The sequence below is a fragment of the Magnolia sinica genome, chromosome 9 (assembly GCF_029962835.1).
Source record: "Magnolia sinica isolate HGM2019 chromosome 9, MsV1, whole genome shotgun sequence".
Lineage (NCBI taxonomy): Eukaryota > Viridiplantae > Streptophyta > Magnoliopsida > Magnoliales > Magnoliaceae > Magnolia > Magnolia sinica.
In genome coordinates this window covers 8,687,332-8,711,042 of record NC_080581.1, presented here as the reverse complement: position 1 = coordinate 8,711,042, position 23,711 = coordinate 8,687,332, and the positions used below count along the sequence as shown (strand labels likewise).

At 40.5% G+C, this 23,711-nt stretch overlaps 1 protein-coding gene across 2 annotated transcripts; it reads left to right on the top strand.

Annotated features, from left to right (window-relative positions):
- Positions 1–1,346: 1,346 nt before the first annotated feature.
- On the top strand, positions 1,347–21,304 carry LOC131256821 (glutamate receptor 2.1-like). 2 transcript variants are annotated; one of them, XM_058257860.1, is made up of 5 exons: positions 1,347–1,785; positions 15,651–16,990; positions 18,733–19,045; positions 19,461–19,864; positions 20,498–21,304. In XM_058257860.1, exons 1-5 carry the CDS (start codon positions 1,497–1,499, stop codon positions 21,071–21,073), a joined length of 2,922 nt encoding a protein of 973 aa, XP_058113843.1. In that variant the 5' UTR covers positions 1,347–1,496; the 3' UTR covers positions 21,074–21,304. The 2 variants fall into 2 exon arrangements, with proteins under 2 accessions (XP_058113843.1, XP_058113844.1); XM_058257861.1 differs by having other exon boundaries at positions 18,733–19,050; positions 19,466–19,864.
- The last annotated feature ends 2,407 nt before the right edge of the window (positions 21,305–23,711 follow it).

Genomic DNA, 23,711 nt, shown 5'->3' with positions numbered 1-23,711 from the left:
AGAGATCATATTTGGGCAATCCAAAGAATGAGTCAGATCCAAAGCTCTAGTAGACCCCACCGCAGAAAAAAGTTGGGAGAGTGACGCCCACCATTAAAAAGTTCTAAGGGCCACAAAAGTTTTCGATCAAGCTTATATTTATGTTTTCCCTCCTTTCATGTCTAATTTAACACATGAACAGATTGGATCTCAAATAAACATCATGATGGACCTTCAGAAGGTTTCAACGGTGGGTGCCACTCTCTCCACTGTTTTCTGTGGTGGGGTCCACTCCAGCCTTGGATCTGCCTCATTCTTTGCATCATGCTCTAAAATGATCTCTCAAAATGTATGGACGGTGTGGATACAAAACATACATCATGGCAGGGCTCACAGAAGTTGGTGACGTCACTTCAGTAGCCAGTCTTGCTACTCAACCTGTCAGTAGCTAACCCGCGTCCGGATCTACATACGAGTTCCACTTTGCAATGTGTACCTGCCTGTTGGTAGGCTAAGATCGAACGGGCAGCTCTGTGGGTGGGGCCCACTTTGATGTATCTGTTTGTCCACGCCGTCCAACCATTCTCCCATATCATTTAAAGCTATGTGCACAAAAATAAGGCAGATCCAACGCTCTAAGTGGACCACACTAAATAATAATAAGCTTGGTTGCATTAAATGCACAAATCATTAAATGCCAGTTACATTGAATGCAAGAGCTATATGCGTTGTGGTTCACTTGAGCGTTGGATCTACCTCATTTTTGTTTTTATAACTTAAAATGATTTGAGAAAAGGAAAGGACGGCATGGATAAACAGATACATCACGGTGGGCCCGCCCGTTAGTGGCTAGAGACGGGCGGAGGCAGGACGCAATCCGCGTCCAAGATCTACTTCACATTTTGGGTAAGCAGAACATCCACACATCGACCCATCAGCCTAATTTATTGGATATGAAGCCTTCATGGTGGGGTCCACCAATGAAAGGTCTGGATCATTTCCGTACATTTCGTGTGTAGGATTTTAGACCATTGATTTCTTATCTTAGAAAACGCGGACTCAGAACCACTTAATAAAAGTCAACTAAATGCCGCGTTGAAAACTTGTAACACGCAGACGTGCAAGTCCCGAAACTATTTATAGTCAAAGTCCGATATATCGGCTGTAAAACCGATACGTCAACGAGTTAAAGCGAATAAATCGGGGCACATGTGCGAACGTAGCATATCTGTAATAGATCTGGACCGTTCAATGGATGCTTGGATATATGTGAACATTGTATCTGAAATCAGATTGGTCCACTCATCAGATAGACTCGGTGATGAACAGATGTTCGTTCATCAGTGTGATGAACAGAACCAAGAAAGCTCCGACAACCTAATTCTTGGATTCCATAATACAGAACGTACATTCTAAGTAACTTCATTCATTCATTCTTCTTCTTCGTCTATAAATGAAGTTACGTGGTGCAATCTGAGCCATGTGATCTTAAACATTTTATCCATTCTCAGCTTTAGATGAACGGCCAAACTCACCTCCATTCCACTTTCATTTTCTTCATCATTGGCTTTTGCACTTTGAGATGTTGCCGTGAATTGGAGGCGGCTCAAAACACCAGTCATGGTGTCGCTGCTACATTGAATGTCGGCGTGATTCTTGATTTGGATACATGGGTTGGAAAGATGAGTGAGAGCTGCATTTCGATGGCGGTCGATGATTTCTACGCCTCCCATGATAATTACACCACAAGGCTTGCTCTACATACAAGGAATTCACAGAAGGATGTCGTCGTTGCGGCAGCTGCAGGTATTTGTTATTGTTGTTCTTGTTGTTGTTGCAGCCTTTTGTTCTAGTTGGATTTTTTTTTTTCTTTTGTTGGGGTGCATATATAAACAGGGTATCTCTTGAAAAATCAGAGATTAGGACCATCAATTCCAAAAGATGATGAAAGAAGTGAAGTGAGATTGGGAAATGCTTGGTGGTTTGCTCTTCTTAATTTTAGGAATTTCTTGAGCTTTTCTTGTTGTTTCTTGTAATGGGATTTTGTAATATCCTTTTATAGAATCTTCTCTACCATCCTAACGGCCGGATCTTCAATACCCCGAAGAGAAACATCTCCCTCGTGCTTTAGAAATGCTAATAGGCATAAAACCATTGATTTGAAGGGTTGAAAACTGATTTTGGAAATTAAATAAATAACTAAAATGTTAAAATGAGTTTAAAGATCCTGATTAGCAAACCATTGTGGGAATTACTTCGGTCTCTACCTCCAATGGTCAGGATCAAGAGGATTCATGGCCATTGGTTCAACATCTCTCTCAATTACAACAACAATCCTCAAAAGTACTCCAAAAAGAATCCTCACCATTTTCTTAATTTTCTCCATGATTTTATGACTTTGAAAGGGGAAAATGAAGACAATGAATGGTGGGAAGAAACCCTGACACAATTTCAAAATGGGATTTGAATAATTCAATTTTGAATTGCCTTGGGATTCCCACATTTCAAAATGAGATGATATAAAATCTGAATTTATAAGTAATGGGAGTACTGCTGACGTCCATAGCCACGGTGCACATGGATTTTTGGTGTGCACTTCGTCCAACAAAGTTGCCAGGTTTCTTGCAATGGGTCAGGCATGGCTCTACAAAGTCAAGTCAAAATATCTTTTTTAAGTAGCGGTGCACATGGATTTTTGGTGTGCACTTCGTCCACCAAAGTTGTCAGGTTTCTTGCAATGGGTCAGGCATGGCTCTACAAAGTCAAGTCAAAATATCTTTTTTAAGTATCGGTGCACATGGATTTTTGGTGTGCACTTCGTCCACCAAAGTTGTCAGGTTTCTTGCAATGGGTAAGGCATGGCTTTACAAAGTCAAGTCAAAATATCTTTTTTAAGTAGCGGTGCACATGGATTTTTGGTGTGCACTTCGTCCACCAAAGTTGTCAGGTTTCTTGCAATGGGTCAGGCATGGCTCTACAAAGTCAAGTCAAAATATCTTTTTTAAGTAGGGCTGCTTCCACAACCATACCAACCCAGCTCAGAAAGTCTTATTAGAAATTATTACATGCAGCGGCTGTGTGTAAACTTTCAGTGCAGCCATTTCTTTCCTGCCAATTGACCACATGTGTAGAGAAAATGTTCCGTGTAAAGAATGGGCCATTCCCTAATGATGTAGAGCAGGTCGTGGACACTTTCATGTCCAAGATGGACCAGAGAAGGCCCGATCGAAGACGGAAGTGATCATGACCGTTAGAGCCCTAAAACAGGCATATTTCGCAAATCGGAATGCATTATTCAACATACCGTATATGATTTTGGGGCAGGAGAAGCTACTTTAGCCACCCAACCCTGCCATGCTGGGTTACCCATGCCAAATTTATGAGATTTCATCATATCGACGGTTGAAATCCCATTTTAATTTTGTTTATACTATTTATAGTAAGTTTTAGTTTGATCATAACTATTGATATTTGAGCTTTAGGAGTCGTGCCCAACATTAGAGCTTAAAAAAAAATTAGGAGAATATCTTGGTTAGGCCAGATTGGACACTTGCTATTTTTGGCCAAAAACCATAAAGTCTAGTAGGAATCATGACCGTCTATAAATAGTAAGTTTACCATTTATTGCAAGTCACGTTTTTAAGGAGTTTGAGTTGGAGTTTGATTATGAAATTTCTTATTTGGTATTCACTATTTAAAGGGTGTGAATTCGTTTTATTCATCCATTAATTTATTTTTGAATTTATTAAAATTTATTTTTATTTTTCTATTTTTTCTTGTGGATTCGAAGAGTGTCTGTAATTGAGTCTAGAGAAGCTCTGTGGATTTGGAGTACTTATCCCCTTTGAGGAAGACAATGATCGACCTCATCACGTCCATCCCATGCGTCACCTAATGAACACCTAGTATGAAAATCTAACCCATCCACTCATCAAGTTGGACAGCCAATGTCTCAACTGAGTGTACCGGTGGGTCCCACCCAATAAGTCGAATGGGCCACGTTTTAGACCAAGTGCCATTATGTTGTGGCCCACTCTTTAAATGGATAGGATATTCTAGGCATGTAGCACTTTTGCGGAAAAAAAAATACTATATTGAAAGTTCACATAGAATTGATATATATAATCATTTATCAATATAAATTTCAAATTTATATGGGAGTCCGAGGGCGACGTACCAATTTGTAACCAGAAACTTTCCTACTGTGGAAGAGTATGTAAATATGGGGCCATGGTTGCCGTAATGTGTTGCCCTATCATGTATGGACCACGTGTTGCTATTCACTCAAATCCAATGTGACATGTTAGTGAATAACTTTATATTTGGTCAAATGTGTGCGATTAGGAAAGTGTGGGTGTACCAGAGTCATACTCAACTCGAGTTCGATTGAACTCTTACAACCCCAAGCGCCAAAGCAGCCGTAAGATCAGATTGTAAAGGTTAACCTCATTGTCCAACCACCAATATAGTGCTGATGAGAGGGTTAGTCCTCTTGTAGCACTTTTTGTGAGGGAAAAAAAAACTATTTTATAAGTTCACATACTTATTAATATAATTTATATCGAAGTCCTAAGGGTGACATACCTGTTTGTAACGAGGAACTTTCCTATTGTGGAAGAGTTTGGAAATATGGGGCCATGGTTGCCATGATGTGACGCCCCACGCCCCCATCATGTATGCGCCATATGTTGCTATTCACTCAAACATAAGGCCACACGTATTAACAATCGACCAGTATTTGGTCAAACGTGTGTGATTAGGATACTGTGGGTGTGCCAGAATCGTACTGGAGTCCGATTGAATGCTTGTAATCCAAAACACCAAATTAGTTGTAGTATCAGACATACGAAAGTTAACCTGACTTTCTAGCAACCAATGTAGTAGTGATAAGGTGATTTAGAATGAGAGGATTAATTAGTCCTTCTAAATGTGAACATTTTGCCTTAGGCTAATGATTTTTCTTTCAATGGTGATTGTGGGCCTTAAGATTCTCAATAATGTAGTAACGGGTGGAAATAATTAAAAACTAAAGGCTAAAATGTTGATATTATTGATTTTGAAATGAAAAGGTAAATACAATCCATGAAGAAATAAAAATAAGTAGAGAATTGAAATAAAAATAAATACCTATGATCACCCGTATGGACAAACAATCGATGCGGATGGTTAGTAAGATTTGACCGAGGTGTGATCCTCCTAGTAAGACTTGGTTGACCGGAGATCCAATGACTGCACTTCATGCATTTTATACTACTCTTAAGTATACTGCAATGATGGTGTTGGAGAACAATGATCTAAGCTATCCTAAACTCCAGATGTTTTGTAGCGGGTCTAGACAAAAATGACGGAATCTAAAGCTAAAATTAAGACAAGCAACATTGAGTTGTATAGAAAGATTGTGTTTGGCGAGGGTCCATAACTCTTCATCGGGTGCACCTTATATAGTTTTGAAATGGTGATCATTTGTGTCAGGATCTTCATTTCAGCATGACTGTAGACTCAGATTCCTCATTGCGTCCATTGATTTCCTTCCATTTTGGGACGAATTTGCTTCACAAACTTTTGTAGTCATCGTGAAAGTATTGATCATCTCTAGGGAGGTTTCCCATTTTGGTAAGATTGTCGACATCCTTGTCAAGCATATCAAGATTGTGATAGACTACATATCTCAACAGGTCTTTATAAGCTCATTGCGCACGTTGATTCGACCATACGTGTTATTCGTGTGAGAGTGCTACGTGTTTCTTATCATAGTGTCTCGTTTGTAATTGTACATATATCTCTAAGCATTCTATTTTTGACAAGTGACGTGTCACCAAATAATATGGGGTGAAAAATATCCTTGAGTCATGAGTAGGATTTCATCCGTCATTTAATAGTGCTAACACGTGACGGCATTTCATTGGTCTACGTGGATACACCAAGATAGGATAGGTATAACCACCATGCCCCTAAAATCTGCAAGTTCATGAACTTAGGCAGGTCCCACTAAGGAAAAAAGTTGCAATGTGATTCTTACCGTTAGTTTTGTCTTTTTTCTAATGCTCATGGTGATTGTTTATATGTCATTTACTTGATTCATTGACTAAGAGGTACATTGTGTTCCAAAATTTAGGTGGACCATACCACGTGAATTTAGAGTTTTTTAAGTATAATTTTATAAGGCAGCCCACCTAAGTGTTGAGTCTACTTGAGTTATGGGATAGAGGCTAAGCAAGGGGTGATGCACCTAACCAACGGGAAGGATTTCACCCACATTAAAGAAACTGACCAGGTACTTACCTACAAGAGGCAAGCAAGCATTTTCCCATATATATATATATATATATATATATAGATTCATGCTCCCCTGCGCACCTATGCACGTGCGTACCTTTTCACACGTATTATGGGTGTCTAATCTGAACGGTCCATGTGATGCGGAATCCCATGAAAACTCCTGTGACAAATTTTCACCCTGATCTAAAATTCTGGTGGGCCATAGCAAAGAGAAATGCAAATCAAGGGAAGAAACTGTTTTCATTTTTCATTACCTATCAAAGTTTTAGATCAAAGTAAACTTGGTCCCGGGGAGTTTCACGAGGTGCCGCTTCACATGAACGGTTCAGATTTTGGATCCACATCACGTGTTCGTTTGTAGTATGTACGAACTGGTTCGCAGGCGAGCGTTTCCGCGCGCGCGCGCGCGCGTATGTTGGTAATTTATAACATAGGGCTGTTAACACAGACTCTTGGTGCACATCATTCCCACGTAGGGCTGTGAACAGGCCAAGTTCAGGTTGACCATGTACATGGTTGGGCCACCCGATGGATGGATTAGATTATATACACTTGCCAATTTATAACACTTATATTATATTGTGTGTAAATGGTCTCTCTTAACACTTCCGTGGCTTCAAAACCTCATTTCTTTTGCTGCAATAATCAATAAACATTTAAAATATATAATTGTATTTAGAAAACTAATAGGACTTGACCTGGACCCAGTTAGATTTGAACCTACCCGACTTTAACTGGGTCCATCATCACATATGGATCCGACCTGAAACGGGTGAAATTGATTTTCAACGACGTCTAAAAAGCCAGACCGGAAGACAACCTACTGTGACCCGGACCTATTAAAATCAGTCTGAGTGCATCCATTACCTGCGGATCCGGGTACCCATTAACAGCCCTGCATATTCACACTGGAAATTCAACACTGTTTTCGTGGGTAGGTGGATGTTTTTTATTTTATTTTATTTTTATAAACCTTTTTTCTTTCTAGTTCTGGACATGCGGACATTTTTTGTTTCTTCCTAAATCCAGTATTAAACTGTAATACATTGATTTTTATTTATTTATTTAGTTGTACTAAATCCAGTATTAAAGTGTAATATATTGATTTTTATTTATTTATTTAGTTGTATTAAATCCAGCATTAAACTGTAATATATTGATTTTTATTTATTTATTTAGTTGTATTATAATTAGGTCTTTTTTTTAATTAATTAATTTATTTTTAAATTTTAAATTTTTTTAAAAGAGAGATTTCATTTCAGAGGACCAGAAAAGGCCCTAATCTTTACAATGTATGATTCGGGCAGGCCCCTCGATTTGGGCCCGCCCATTGTAAAAGACGGAAAGGCAGGAAAAGGAAACAGGGCAGACCTACTTTGCCCAGACCTATTATAATTAGGTTAATGTACATGTCCCCCTTAATCTTGATCCAGTACCAATTGAAAGGCTCTGCTGCTATTTGCGAGAGAAATTGTACCAATGTAACTATCCTGATCTTGATGCAAGTAGCTAGGAAAAAAAAATGTTTAAAAGCGCAATAATAACCGGATGCTGATTGCATCCTACCTGGCCAGCACGGACTGGAACTCAATGGGGCCCACCATAATGTATGTTTTTTTTTTTTTTATACCCTCACTGTCCATGCATTTTTCCAAATCATTTTAGGATATGAGCCTACAAACAATGCAGATTCAAAGCTCAAGTGGATCAAGCTGATATTTATTTTTCTTCTCTCTTCATCCAGGTCTATGTGACTTTATGGATATGTTAGATGACAAATAAAAATCATGGTGGGCCCTATGTAGGTTTCAACAGTGGCGTGATTATCACCACTGCTTCCTGTGGTGTGGCTCACTTGAGCTTTGTATCTGTCTCCTTTTTGTCCTATGGCTTAAAATGATCTGTTAAAATGGATGGGTAGCATGGAAAAGCACATACATCATGGTGGGCCCGGCAGGGGTGGGAGGCAAACTGCTTCCATAATATTCAGGGCCAGTTTGGAATCTTTGGATGATGCTTATAAATCATTTCAAGTTCAATTCATCTTGAAACCAAAGATAGCGATGCATTTGTAATGCATGACGTGATGGACAAGCTTGAAGAAGATAAGGCGTGAAACAAAATAGGCCATGGAAGTCAAGAAAATGTGTAACGCAGCTTTCAGCCACCATGACTTTGCGACCGGTTATCAGAACTGCGTGTGAGGTGGGTCGCTATGAACGATTCCTACGATGTGGAAACAACGGTCCAGTTTGGCACTGATAGGTTAACCAAAAAAATAAAAACAAATCATTGTCATGGACTGGCCTCTTGGTTGACTATTTGGGTCCTACTCTTCTAAGCAATAGTTAAAATTTCTTGATCAAAAAACAATTAAGGAAGACCATCAAATACAGATATTTACTTTGACTATTGACTTTTAGATATTTTCTCCTCCTATCAAATAATGGAATAATTGTTGGGTTTTGCAAATTTTCATTTTGGGAGTTCCTAAAAGTTTTCCATGTCCACATTTTAAATTCTTTTTAGGCAGGCTAAAAGTTTTAGTTACATGCATATGTAATTGTTCATGATCTCTTGTTCCCATCATACATAAGGCACTTTAAATTTTATTTATTTTTACTCACGTACTATTCATGATGTCAACTGGATCTATCTCTCTTAATGAACAATAATAAAGAGTCACCCTAATTAGTTGGATAAAAAAAAGAAGCTTAGATGACCACCGCGATGATCGACCATGTAGTGGACCTTTTTTTTTTTTTTTTGCATGGGTCCAATGGCTAATGGCCTTGTAGTCATTGTTAGGATTATCCAACTAGTGTATTTTTTAGGATGCAGATTGTATGGTGATCCACTGATTTCCATGATAAATTGCATGTGTTGCTATTAGAGATTGAGCCTGGTTCATCGTAGATTTATTATTTATTCAGGCAACACTTTTGCAGTTGAGCACGCTGAGGGTCACAGGGGCAGTGCCTCTTTGCTTGGGGTCTGGGGGCATGGCTCTCAACTTAAGAGGAATTTTATAATTTCATATGCAGTTTTATGTAAACCCTAGCTAATTCGTTTGGGGTGATATATATTCTCTGGACATGAGAGAGATATCAGAACAATGATTATATCGAGAGCTGCTTTTTCATTTCTTTTGCCTTTTAACATTGGATCAGTATAAATCTGTGAAAACCACATAAATCTTTGTGTTACGGTTTGCATCTTTTCTTTATTTTATTTTGATTTTAATATTGCTGTGTGTGGTCTAAAAGAGTTCTTTCTCCCAACGAATACACTAGTGATGAAAAAGTTACTTGGCTCAATCAAATCCTACTATATCGATTCACCACAGAGGTCTATACTATCAGGGTGACCATACAATCGGCCGATTTTTTTAGCAAGGATGCACCATCCATGGTAGGGCACAAATCCTCTTGGAATTGTAAACCAAAGCCCAACATTTGCTGTGATTGTTCATCTTCCAAAGCACAACAACACTTCCCATGGAGCTGTTTTGGAAGATGAAGTGCTTTGTATATTTTCTAGGAATATTAAGTGTTAGAAGCTCCTAATAGGGGCAGTTTTGTCTTTTCACCTTATATTCAAATGCTTATAAATTGACACCTTATATCTGGTTGTAGCAAGCAAGTGAAGAAGCAACAGTTAATAGCAAAAAGTGTGAGAAGTTTGCAGTAGCAAAACAGTTTGAAAAAAATTCAGTTTTTCTTCTCTCTTTCTTCCTTCTGCATCAGATTTCTGAGTTGTGCTAAGGCTTTGTAAAGACTAGAAAAATTCTGTTTTCTTGAAGTAAAGAAAAGATCTGGCTTATACAACCAACAAACTGGTATCAGAGCCCAAGTTCTTCTTCTACAAGAAGTTTCCAGCAATTTTTTCACCCATGTATAGATTTTTTCTGAAAAAAAAATCTGTTTTTTAAAAAAAAAAAAAAAAAAAAAATCAGATTGCAAAACCAAGTTCTTCTTCTCTCTTTTTTTTTTTTTTTGAGTTCCCTGGTTGGAGATTGCCAGTAGTTTTTTAGCAAAAAAAAATAAAAAAAAATAAAAAAAATCAGATATCAACAAAAAAAAAAAAAATTCAGATTGCCAGCAGTTTTTCAGCAAATTAAAAAAAAAAAAAAATCAGATTTCAGCAAAAATAAAAAAAAAACAACAACTAGATTTCAGCAGTTTTTCAACCAAAGAAAAAAAATCAGATTTCAGAAGTTTTTCAAGCTAAAAAAAATCTGTTTTTCAAAAAATCAGATCTGCTATTCCATCCCTCCCTTCATTTAAAATAAAAAATAAAAAATAAAAAATCAGCCTTTCTTCAAAAAAAAAAATCAGATTGTTTGGGTCCTCTTGAGGCTTAGTAAAACCAAGTCGTCTAACCCATAAAGCTTGTTCAAATGGCCAGCACAATCCAACCACAGGTTCCTAAGTTGTCTAAGGACAACTATGAAAAGTGGTGCATCCAAATGAAGGTGTTGTTCGGGTCACAAGAACTATGTGAGATCGTCACCTATGGGTATGTAGAACACATTATGAAGGAAGAAGCCACCTTCACCAACGAAGAAAAGACTGCCCTTAAAAATCAAAGGAAGAAAGACAACAAGGCTTTATTCCTCCTCTACCAAGGGTTGAATGAATCAACCTTTGAAAAGATTGCCGAAGCGACATCAAGCAAGCAAGCTTGGGATACCCTTGGCACCATCTTCAAGGATATTGATCGAGTGAAGCGGGTTTGCCTTCAAACACTAGGAGCCGAGTTCGAAGCGGCGCATATGAAGGAAGGTGAAAGTATCTCTAACTACTTTTCACGTCTAATTGTTATTATTAACAATTTAAAAAGAAATGGTGAAAAAGTTAAAGACATACATGTCATAAAAAAGGAATTGCGATCTCTCACAACCAAGTTTGAGCATGTGGTTGTGGCGATCGAAGAATTAAAGAACTCAGAAAAACTGTCCATTGAAGAACTGATGGGATTGTTGCAAGTGCATGAGCAACGAATGCAAAAGAATACTGGTTTAATGCTTAAACATGCCTTAGAGTCTAAATTGACTCTAAATGAACAAAAGAATGGATATACACAACGAGGGGGTCGTGGCACTTGCAATCGTGCAAGAGGAAGAGGGCGTGGATATCATCCAAGTCATCAACAAAATCAATAAAAGTTTACCAGTCTCCGTGGAAGAGGAAATGGTAGAGGTCGGTTCATACGTAGTTGTGGAAACACAAAGAATGTTCAATGCCACAATCACAAGAAATTCGGCCACTATGCCTTTGAGTATTTGAGCAAAGTAGATTAAGATGAACGATCCAACTATGCTAAAGCATCACACCATGAACAAGAAGACTCCACACCCCTCCTCGCACAAGAAAAGGCATGTGAACGGTCAGATGTGTAGTATCTCGACACGGGTGCAAGCAACCACATGAGTGGTAACAAAGAACTGTTCGTGGAACTCACAGAAGGAGTTCGTGGCAACGTGAGTTTTGACGACTCATCAAAGGTACCCGTGATAGGTAAAGGAAAAATTAAAATCTATCAGAAGAATAGTGAGCCAAATTACATCTCTAATATATATTACGTACCAAACATGAAAAATAACATCCTCAGTATCGGCCAACTCCTTGAGAAGGGACATGTCATACACATGGAGAACTATTCTCTCTCTATAAGAGATGCTCACAGAAGACTTGTGGCTCAAGTTCAAATGGTGAAGAATCGCATGTTTCAACTCCATATTAACACAAAGGCTGAGAAGTGTCTTTATGGAATCATGAAGAATGATTCATGGAGATGGCATCTTCGCTTTAGGCATCTCCATTTTAATAGCCTTAAACTCTTATCCTCATCAAACATGGTGCATGGCTTGCCGGTTATTGAAGCTCTAGAACATGTGTGTGAGGCGTGCACACTCGGCAAGCAATAAAGGAACTCCTTTCCAAGTGGAGTGTCTAGAAGAACAAAGGAACTACTTCAGTTGATTCACACTGATATTTGCGGACCACTTGAAACACCCTCTCTTAGAGGTAATAAATACTTTATTACTTTCATTGATGATTTTAGCAGAAGACTTTGGGTGTATTACATCAGAGAAAAATCTTTCACTTTCACTATCTTTAAAATTTTCAAAGCTCGTGTTAAAGTTGAAAGTGGTCACAAAATTAAAGTACTCAGATCTGACAGAGGTGGAGAGTACACCTCAAATGCATTTTAAGATTTTTGCAGGGAACATGGCATTAAGCAGCAACACACTGCAGCCTACATGCCACAACAAAATTGAATTACAGAATGGAAGAACCACACCATACTCGACATGACGAGGACCATGCTGAAGGAGAAAGGCCTGCCAAAGAGCTTCTGGGCAGAGACAGTTGCATGTACTACTTACCTGCTTAATCGATGTCCAACCAAGAGCGTCAGAAACATGACACCATAGGAGGTATGGAGTGGTTACAAATCGAGCGTGACACACCTAAGGATCTTTGGGTGTGTCGCCTACGCTCAAGTTCTAGAAGCAAGAAGAAGGAAGTTTGATGATCGTGGTAAAAAATGCATCTTCATCGGCTACAATAAAGGATATAAAGCCTACAAGCTCTACAATCCACTAACCAATAAAGTAGTGGTGAGTAGAGATGCGGTCTTTAGTGAGGAAGAAGCTTGTAAATGGAATGATGAAGAATCGACCAATTATATTCTAGTCGAAATAAAAGAACATGAAGAAAGGTATGACCGTCAAGAGCAAATGCCCGCAACACCTTCTTTGGCCGCATCATCAGTACACAGAAGTCCAGGAGTACATTCCATCACTCATGGAAGAACTCCATCAAATCAAAATTTGGCCAGCTCGTCCTCACCCATGGCACCTATAAAAATGAAAAGCTTAAGCGACATCTATGAAAAAACTGAAGAGGTCAATCTTTTCTGCTTGTATGCAGATCATGAGCCTTTGACATTTCGGGAGGCCATAAAAGAATAATGTTGGAGAATTGCTATGAAAGAAGAAATTCATGCCATTGAGAAAAATGACACATGGGAGCTGACTACGCTTCCTAATGGCTAGAAAACTATTGGCGTCAAATGAGTGTACAAGATCAAGCGAAATGCTAATGGTGAGATCGATCGCTACAAGGCAAGGCTCGTAGCAAAGGGCTACAAACAGAAGTACGGGGTGGACTATGAAGAAGTCTTCGCTCTTGTTGCTCGCCTTGACATTGTGAGGATGATTATCCCCCTTGCAGCCCATCACAGTTGGATGATCTACCAACTGGATGTGAAATATGTATTTCTGAATGGAATTCTAGAAGAAGAGGTTTATGTTGACCAACCTGAAGGCTTTGTTCTGCAAGGGGAGGAACACAATGTGTATCGACTGAAGAAAGCCCTCTATGGGTTGAAACAAGCTCCACATGCTTGGAATGCACGTATCGACAATTATCTTTAAGAGAACGGCTTTGCCCAATGTCCATATGATCATGCAGTTTACATAAAAAAGAATGCTCATGGCAATGTGCTCATAGCATGCTTGTATGTTGATGATTTACTATTTAAAGGAAACAGCCGACCAATGTTTGATGAATTCAAGAAGGCCATGTTTAAGGAGTTCAAGATGATCGATGGAGGTCTGATGTCCTTTTTCTGAGCATTGAAGTGAAGCAACAACATGATGACATCTATATATCTCAGAAGAAGTATGCCAAGGAATTGCTTGAAAAGTTCAAGATGGTCGATTGCAATGCCGTAAACACGCCTGTAGCAACGGGCTTAAAACTGACAAAGGACAGAAAAGGAAGAAGCGTTGACTCGACTATGTTTAAGAGTCTGATTGGAAGCCTAAGGTACCTCACAATCACAAGGTTGGATATTGTCTACAGTGTTGGGCTTTTAAGTAGGTACATGGAAACACTAAAAGAATCACACTGGCTAGCTGCAAAAAGAATATTCAGGTACGTCAAAGGAACAATGAAATTCTGTCTTTTCTATCCATACAATGATGAAGCAATACTGTATGGATATTCAGATAGTGATTGGGGAGGTGACCAAGATGAAAGAAAGAGTACCACTTGTTATGTATTCTATCTTAGAACAATTGCTTTCACATGGAATTCGAAGAAGCAGAGTGTGGTCGCCCCGTCCACATGTGAAGTAGAGTACGTGGCAACATCGTCCACTATCTGTGAGAGAATTTGGTTAAGAAACCTATTAAAGGAGCTGAAGCATCCGCAGGAAGAATCCACAATCATATATGTGGATAACAAGTCGGCAATCGAGCTAGCCAAAAATTCTGTGTAGATGGAAAAAACAAACACATTGATACTCGATACCATTTTTTGAGAGATCATGTGAAGTAGAAAACGATGAAATTAGAGTATTGTCATACTACGGAACCGGTGACGGATATTTTCACAAAGGCATTGCCTACAAATGCATTCAAACGACTAAGAACTATGCTTGGAATGAAGCCGGTTTTGGTTTGAAGGGGAGTCTTGGAATTGCAAACCAAAGCCCAGCATTTGCTGTGACTGTTCATCTTCCAAAGCACAACAACACTTCCCATGAAGCTGTTTTGGAAGATGAAGTGCTTTGTGTATTTTGTAGGAATATAAAGTGTTAGAAGCTCCTAATAGGGGTAGTTTTATCTTTTCACCTTATATTCAAATGCCTATAAATTGACACCTTATATCCGGTTGTAGCAAGCAAGTGAAGAAGCAACAGTTAATAGCAAAAAGTGTGAGAAGTTTGCAGCAGCAAAACAGTTTGAAAAAATTCAGTTTTTCTTCTCTCTTTCTTCCTTCTGCATCAGATTTCTGAGTTGTGCTAAGGCTTTGTAAAGCCTAGAAAAATTCTGTTTTCTTGAAGTAAAGAAAAGATTGGCTTATACATCCAACAAATCCAATACATGAAGGGTGCCGATCTTACAGAATGCCCATCCTGTTGGACATTGAATGATTACTGAGACAATATTGACATCATTGAATCTTCTCAACCGAAAAATATTTATATGCATCCAAACTTTTTGCCTAAACGGTGCATAGTGTCCAACCATCCACACCGTACATCATCTGGGACCATGAGGATTGCATATTCGAGATGGCCCATCTTCAAGTGCTAACTACGATCTCCATATGTGCCAATTTGGCACATCTGTGCTGGATCCGGGACATTCGTCAGAATAAGTTATTGGTTATCATCTTTCTAATAGTCTCTTTCTTAATACATGTTTGGCCCACTTCATATATATACCATCCAGATTGTTGGGCGAAAGAACATTCACCATGATGAACGGCCCAAAAAAGAGGTTGCCCTATCATTCATCGAACGATTTCTACACAACCAAAGACAGTACTAACAACTTAGTTTCTCTACTAATTTCTTCTTCTTTCTGCATTCAGCTGTAGACTTGTTGAAAAATGTACAAGCGCATGCGATCATAGGCCCACAAAAATCCGCAGCCGCTGAGTTTGTGGTGGATCTTGGAGAGAAAGCTCATGTGCCCATCATTTCTTTCTCGGCGACGAGCCCGTCCCTCTCTTCCACCCAAACTCCATACTTTGTCCGGACGGCACAAAATGATGCCTCTCATGTGAAAGCCATTGCAGCCATCATTCAAGCCTTTGGATGGCGGCGGGCCGTCCTCATCTACGAAGACACTGATTATGGACACGGCGTCATACCTTACCTTACTGATGCCTTGGAAGAGGTCAACACACAGGTCCCATTTAGGAGCATCATCCCTCTCTCGGCTTCTGATGCTCAGATGCTTGAAGAGCTATACAAGTTGAAGACAATGCAAACTAGAGTGTTTGTAGTGCACATTTCTTCGAATCTTGCATCTCGGTTCTTTCCAATGGTAAGCAAAGCAGAGATGATGAGAGAAGGGTATGTTTGGATTATAACAGATGGGCTAACGGATCTCTTGGACTCGCTGGACTCCTCCGTCATTGATTTGATGCAAGGTGTTTTGGGTGTGAAACCATACGTGGAAAGAACGAAGGAGCTCGATGATTTCACAGCTAGATGGAGGAAAAAGTTCCGTCGAGAGAATCCAGAGATTGAAACATTTGAGCTTAGTAATTTTGGGTTATGGGCATATGATACTGTTTGGGCACTAGCAATGGCAGCTGAGCAAGTTGGGACAGTTAGTTCTCCATTCCAAGAGCTGAATAATGATAAAAAAACGACAGATTTGGCTACTCTGGGAGTCTCTCAAGTGGGTTCAAAACTTCTCGATGCCATTTTGAAGATCCAATTTAAAGGATTGAGTGGTGAATTTCAACTGGTCGACGGGCAATCACAGTCGTCGGCCTTCCAAATAGTCAATGTGATTGGGAAAGGGGAGAGATCGATTGGATTTTGGACACCAACATATGGGATTTCCCGGACAATGAATGTAGATCCATTGAGAACATACTCAGCTTCCATGGTGGATATGCGGGCCATCATCTGGCCTGGAGAATTGGCATCTATACCAAAGGGTTGGGTAGTACCAACAAGTACTGCGACAAAAATGAGAATTGGCGTTCCGGTGAAGGACGGGTTCCATGAATACGTGAAGGTGGAACGAGATTCTCAAACAAATACGACGAGTGTCACCGGATTTTTCATTGATGTGTTCAAAGCTGTGGTAGAGTCGTTACCATATGCCCTCTCCTACGATTTCATTCCATTTGAAGGCGCTGACGGACATATGGCCGGGACTTATGATGATCTTATTTACCAAGTCTACCTTCAGGTCAGTTAGATTTTGATCAGATTGCATTAAAAAAATTGGCTTAAAAGCGATAAATTTTGGTAAGTGTGCGTTTGGCTACACCAAATATTATGAAATTGGTAAGGGTGTGTTTGGTTGCACCAAATATCATGAATTTTGATGATTATTCAGTTTAATTTGGTGCAAAATTTCTTAATATTTGATGAAATTTGGAGCAACGAAACACAACCTAAAGAATTCCCGAAACCTCCTTCAAAAAGAAGGTGCAGTACTTAACATGTTTATTAATCCCACAAGCATGTATAGTCCATCTCTTATACGTGCATCCATCGTGTTCCAAAGACACTAGTAAGATCAAACCGTTCAATCGGTGGGCCGGAAGCAAAACATGTGCCACATTGGTGCATGTGGAGGCATGTATGCAAGACTAAGCTATGCTCATGCTCTACAGATTTTTTTTTTTTTTTTAAATGATTTTTCATTCATATGGCTAATATTTAACAGCTAGGGGTGAAAATGGGCCAGGTTTGGCTGGTCTGAGGATCTTCCAAAACGGACCCATTAACAAATATCCGGGTCCCAGCCAGTTCGACCGCTTCTATCTCCTGGAAATCCATCATAAAGCAGGCTGGACTTGGGTGAGCGCGGCTCACTTCCACCTCCTTGAGATCCATTATAAAGCAGGATGGACATGGGCCAGTGCAGCCTGTTTTCGCCTTTTACAGCTCTGATTGATATTAGCCAGAATATAGTATCTGAGCAATGCCAGACCGGATATCCCCGCTACCGAAACCTCACCGAGTCAGCTGATGATCAGCCAACTGCCCACCTACATGGGCAATGAGAGGATATGAGGAAGTGGGTAATGGAACCCACATGGGATTTAGACCAATCGTAGCATGACTAGGTGAGGTTTTTGGACTCCGGTGAACATTCTTGGTACCCATCCGTAGTGGAACATCGATTGATTTGGTTTGGATAATGGTTTAAAAACAGAAAAAAACTCAACTTGACTCGGAACCCATTCGAGTCGAGTCGACTCAAAAACTCTAAAAGGTTTAAGATCATATGGATGATATTCAGTTGTGCTGAGCATAGTGACAAATCTCATTCTTGGCAATTCATTCCAGGAGATTTTCAAATTTGAGAGTTTTCTTAGATTTTTATTGGGAAAAACTTGTTGAAAATAAAATATTTTAAAATAATTAAAATTAAAATATAAATGTAGTTTTATATAACAAATTCCTTATTATTATTATTAATTTTATTATTATTATTATTATTTGTGATAATCACGATAAAAATTATATATTTTGAAAATATCATGATTATATAATTTAATGTATTTTTTCATGATATTATCACGAGATTTCGAAATCTCTGCCATATTGTCTCACAAAGTTGCGTTGAGTTTTGTTTCTTAAACTTTTCAGAGTTCAATTTTCATGAATTTTTGCTGAGTCTTGATGAAAATGGTCGAGTCAACTCGACTCCTCTGAGTCAACTCAGTGACTCGAGTCGAGTTTTTAAACTAATGGTCTGGATCAACGAATCATGCAATCGATGTGGGCCCCAATAAATGAAGCCGAGTGCTACCCCAGTCTTCTTTTTTTTTTTTTTTGAGTTGGCTTGTTAGTACACACCGATGTCAGTGCACACACTCCATCTTAGCCACCCCCGCTAGGGATCGATGCCAAGACCCCGAGTGCTACCCCAGTCTATTTACATGTGGCCAATTTCCTCTGTCTAATAAAAAATTGCAGAAATATGATGCGGTGATTGGGGACGTGACGATCACAGCCAACCGATCTTTGTACGTGGATTTCACATTGCCTTATGTGGATTCTGGAGTGTCGATGGTAGCACCATTCACAAATGACCGGAAGATGAACGCTTGGATTTTCTTAAAGCCTCTGAGTATGGGCCTTTGGGTGACGAGTGGGGCCTCTTTTATCTTCATTGGCCTTGTGGTCTGGGTCCTGGAACATCGGATAAATGAAGATTTCAGGGGCCCACCTTCCAAACAGATTAGCACGATCTTGTGGTTCTCCTTCTCAACCCTCGTCTTTGCACACAGCTGCGTATCTGCCCTTCCACCTCTTTAAATTTATTAATCTGTCCTTCCATTGTGTAATGAGGAATTTTAGGGTCATAATCACCACCATTTGGGCCCATTTTCTTCTGATCCAGACCGTTGATCTGATTGGGCATATAACTATTTGAAGAATGGAATGACCTAACCTTTTGATCAATGGAAAAAGTAAAATAAAATGACAGTTACAGATTTAATGAAAATTGGGCCAATGATTGAAGGGTTAGGATCTTCCAATTAGGAAGACTTTTGGGATGTCCCCATTTATAGTGGCCAATTACATCAACGGAATGGATCAAAGAACCATTGGCCCACATCCACGGTGGCGTGTTAGGATCTTCTTGCTCATGTAACAAGCACACTCGCCTTTGTAAAAATGAATGGTTCTGATTGTTGCAGGGGAGAAAGTGGTCAGCAACCTGTCTCGTGGTGTGATGATCATATGGCTGTTTGTGGTGTTGATACTAACATCGAGTTACACTGCAAGCTTAACGTCTATGCTAACGGTTCAACGGCTCAAACCGACCGTTACAACGGTGGGGGAGCTCCTAAAGAACGGGGACAATGTGGGTTACCAAAAGAACTCCTTTGTGTATGGGCTGTTGAAGAGCTGGAATTTTGATGACTCCCGGATCAGGGGCTATAACACATCTGAAGAGTATGATGAGGCCCTTTCTAATGGAACCTCGAATGGTGGGGTCTCTGCTATTTTCCGTGAGGTCCCATACGTCAATATCCTGGCCAAGTACTGTAATAAGTATGCCCTGGTGGGGCCCATAAATAAGACCGGAGGATTTGGTTTTGTAAGTCTCTAACTCTTCAAGATTTCAATTCTGTGATATTCTTGATATTGTGTAGATGCTATTACACATGCCATCATACTCAATAGCTGAGTTCATTGATATATATTCCTGATATATTAGATGCAATTACACATACCATCATACTCAATTTCATGAACTAATTCCATCTTTTAGAGGAGATTTTTCTGTAATTTCATCTGGCTTGGGTTATTTCTTACTTTCATCCAATAATCAATTACTTCTTTTTATTTTTATTTTTATTTTTATTTTTATTTTTTAATTTTAATTTTTACATAATAGCATGTGGAAAGAAACCTTGTAGGCTAGCTGTTGCTTGCTCTAGATGGTACTATTGAATGAATGGTCCAGATTGATGGTTGGGCATGACTGTGTAAATTAAAAAGATAAGGGGATGTTGAGCCATGAAAATTTCTAGAACTGGTGGGTCCCACTGGATGAATGACCTATTCTACAAGTAGCTGTAATGGGGCTCCATGTCAAGTAAAGATCATTTTTCACTAAACCACATATTGGACTATTTGCATATATACTATCGCATTTGTTGCATTGCATGAAGGCATATTGTATTTTATTATAGAATGTCTAAGTTAAGGTTATTTATCTTTTATTCAGGTATTTCCGAAAGGTTCACCTTTAGTCTCCGACATTTCAAGAGCAATCTTGAATGTGACTGAAGGAGAGAAAATGGTGGGAATAGAGAAAGCTTGGTTTGGGGGCGACGCCGCTTGTCTACATCAAGTTACCACAATCACATCCAATAGCCTAAGCCTACACACGTTTGGAGGGCTATTCATAATCACAGGAGTCGCTTCGGTTGCCGTCTTCATCATATTCATTGCTCACTTTCTTTACCAGAACAGGGATGTTTTGGCTGCGGCCAATCCCCAGATGTCGATTTGGAAACGGCTTGCCAAGCTCGCAGAAAGGTTTGATCAAGAAGATAGATCACCTAGTGTGTCCCAGGATACTGAAACTAGCCATGGACAAGAAACTAATTATGGCGGCGATCAATCGCCGGCTTCTATACATGACATCGATGTTTCACCCAGAGAGTCCATCTTTTCCAACCACACATATGAAAGCTCCATTGAGGAAGAGGGTGGGCCATCAACTGAAGAGCTTGTTATCAAAACAAGTGAGCCATCCTTTAAAGAGTTCCTCAATAGAAATGAAGATGTGGCAACCTAGCCTCAACATTTGCATGAGAATAATTCACCTGTTGGAAATATGTGGCCCAACAGACCATACTCATGACTATGTAAAATGTCACAAGAGTGACTCTTCTTCTAAATGAAAAATCAGAAAACATTTGAATGTTGCAAATGCATGGTTACTGGAGAGTGTAAGAAGTAACATTGGTTTATCATCCCAACTATTACTTCGGGCATGAATGTACACATACATAGAAACTCCTAGTGATGTTGCTGGTCGGCATGGGTAGAGATGTGGCTGCCTCTGTTTGGAGCAGGCCGGGCTGATCTCATGACGCTTCCCTCCATTGAAGAAGTTAAGGTTGCGGTCTTTGCTCTCCCTCGTGATGGTGCCCCTGGGCCAGATGGGATGTCTGCGGCTGTTGGGACACGATTGGGGCTGATATTCATTATGCGGTTCTGGAATTTTTTCAAGGGGGCTGTCTTCCCCGGGCTTTCCTCTCCACGTTGATCTGCTTTATCCCAAAGGCTCCTGGGCCAAAATCCATTGCTGACTTCAGGCCGATCAGCCTATGCAACGTCATTTATAAAATTTTCGCTAAGGTAATTGTGGTTCGTTTTAGCTCTTTGCTCCCTAAGTTAATTTCCCCTGAGGAAGGGGCTTTTGTTCGTGGCTGGTATATTGCAGAAAACATAGCTCTTTGCCAAGAACTTTTTAGAGATATCGACAGAAAGGTTCGTGGGGGAAACCTAGTTTTAAAGATCAACATGGAAAAAGCCTATGACAGAATTGAATGGGGCTTCCTAAAACAAGTCCTGCACAAGTTTGGTTTCTGCTCCTCATGGATCAAGATGGTGGAATCTTGCTGGAGCGGCTGTTGGTTCTCGGTTCTTATTAACGGCAGTCCCTGCAGTTACTTTCAATCTTCTAGAGGTCTGAGACAAGGAAACCCTCTCCCTCCTAGCCTGTTCATCCTTGCGATTGAAGTTCTTAGTAGGGGCTTCTCTAAGCTGGTCTCCACTGGACTGTGCTCTCCTTTCAAGCTGAAGCAGGGGTGCCAGTAGGTCTCCCATTTACTCTATGCAGATGACACTCTCTTATTCTCAAATAGGTCCCACCGTTCGCTGGTCCAGATCCGCTCTTTCCTCTCCAATTTTTAGGCGATCTCTGGGCAACGCATCAATTTGGGGAAAAGCTGTTTCCATTGCTCGGCGAAGCTGTCTTCTGTTAGGATCAGGCGTATTGAGGGGACCCTTGGGCTTTGGAAAACTTCTGCCACGTTCTCCTATCTTAGAGTCCCTATGGCCAAAGGGAGGATGTTATGTAATCTCTTTTAGCCCCTGCAAGATAAGGTGTCTGTAAAGGTTCATGGCTGGAATGCTAAATTGCTCTCTCAGGCTGGGAGACTCACGCTCATCTCCTCCGTCCTGTCTAGGATCCCGGTTCACTCTCTTGCTGCCGCAGTGTTGTCAAAGACTGTGTTACAAAATCTAGAAATGTCATTTGCAAATTTCTTCTGGGGCTAGAAGGACGGCAAGAGGAAGATGCACTGGAAGAACTGGAGAGTCATCTAATCTCCAAAGGATGAGGGGGGCCTAGGGATTAGGGGCTTCAAGGATGTCATGGGTGCCCTTCACTTGAAGATGGCGTGGGCCATCAAGTATGGCACCGAAAAATCCCTCTGGGCGGATTTTATCAGATCTAAATACCAGTTTGCTGATCCTTCTGTTGGTTCCTTGTTTGTTGCTGCTGGTGTGTCCCCTTTATAGAAGCGTATGCTGAGTCTCTTCCCGATTCTCGATAGGGTCATCCAGTGGGAGGTGGGGTAGGGTTCCATGAGCATGTGGGACTGCAATTGGTCCGGATTGGGCCCTTTACGCTCCTTCAGCTCTCTGGATGTTCCTTTAGCCCATAACGAGCTTCGGGTAGCGGATTTTCTAAACGTGGATGGTCTTAGACATGACGCCCCTCTCAGGCTCCCCGTTCATATTATGGACCACATCTCATGAGTTGGTCTCTGCACCTCTGATGCGGCTGACTCCCCGATCTGGCCTCTTGGCCTTAATGGCTCCTTCTCGGTCCGGTCTGCCTGGGACGTGGTCAGGCCCCACAGACAGAAAAGGGAATGGGCAAAGTGGGTTTGGCACTCGAACATTCCACCTAAAATTTCCCTTTTCCTTTGGCGAGCTCTTCATAGAGCTCTTCCCCTTGATGCTGATATCTAGAGAAGAGGAGTGCCACTTGTTTCTATGTGCATGTGCTGCTCTGCTTTTCCCGATTCCAAGCCTTCTCTCGAATGTCTCTCTCATCTTTTCCTTTTTGGCGAGCTAGCTAACCATATTTGGAGACGGATCTCGAATTTCTTTGGTGTCCCTCTTGCAGCCCACCTTTCTATTGCTGCTCGCCTCCACTGGTGGTGGATGAGGCCTCTCCCTTTCTCCCGTGTTCCGGCGGCCCTCCGGTTAGCCCCCGCCTTTGTTCTCTGGGAAGTGTGGAAAGCTAGGAACGGGGTAAGATTTGACGATCGCCCAATCCTGCCTTCCTCTGTCTTCAGTAATATCATGAGAAACCTGAATTTCTACATCGGCTCCTCCGGTCTTTCGCCTTCGCTGATTGGTTCTCCTACCCCCAGGCTCCTGCGCCTAACTGCTCTCCTTGCTACAACCCCCCTTTG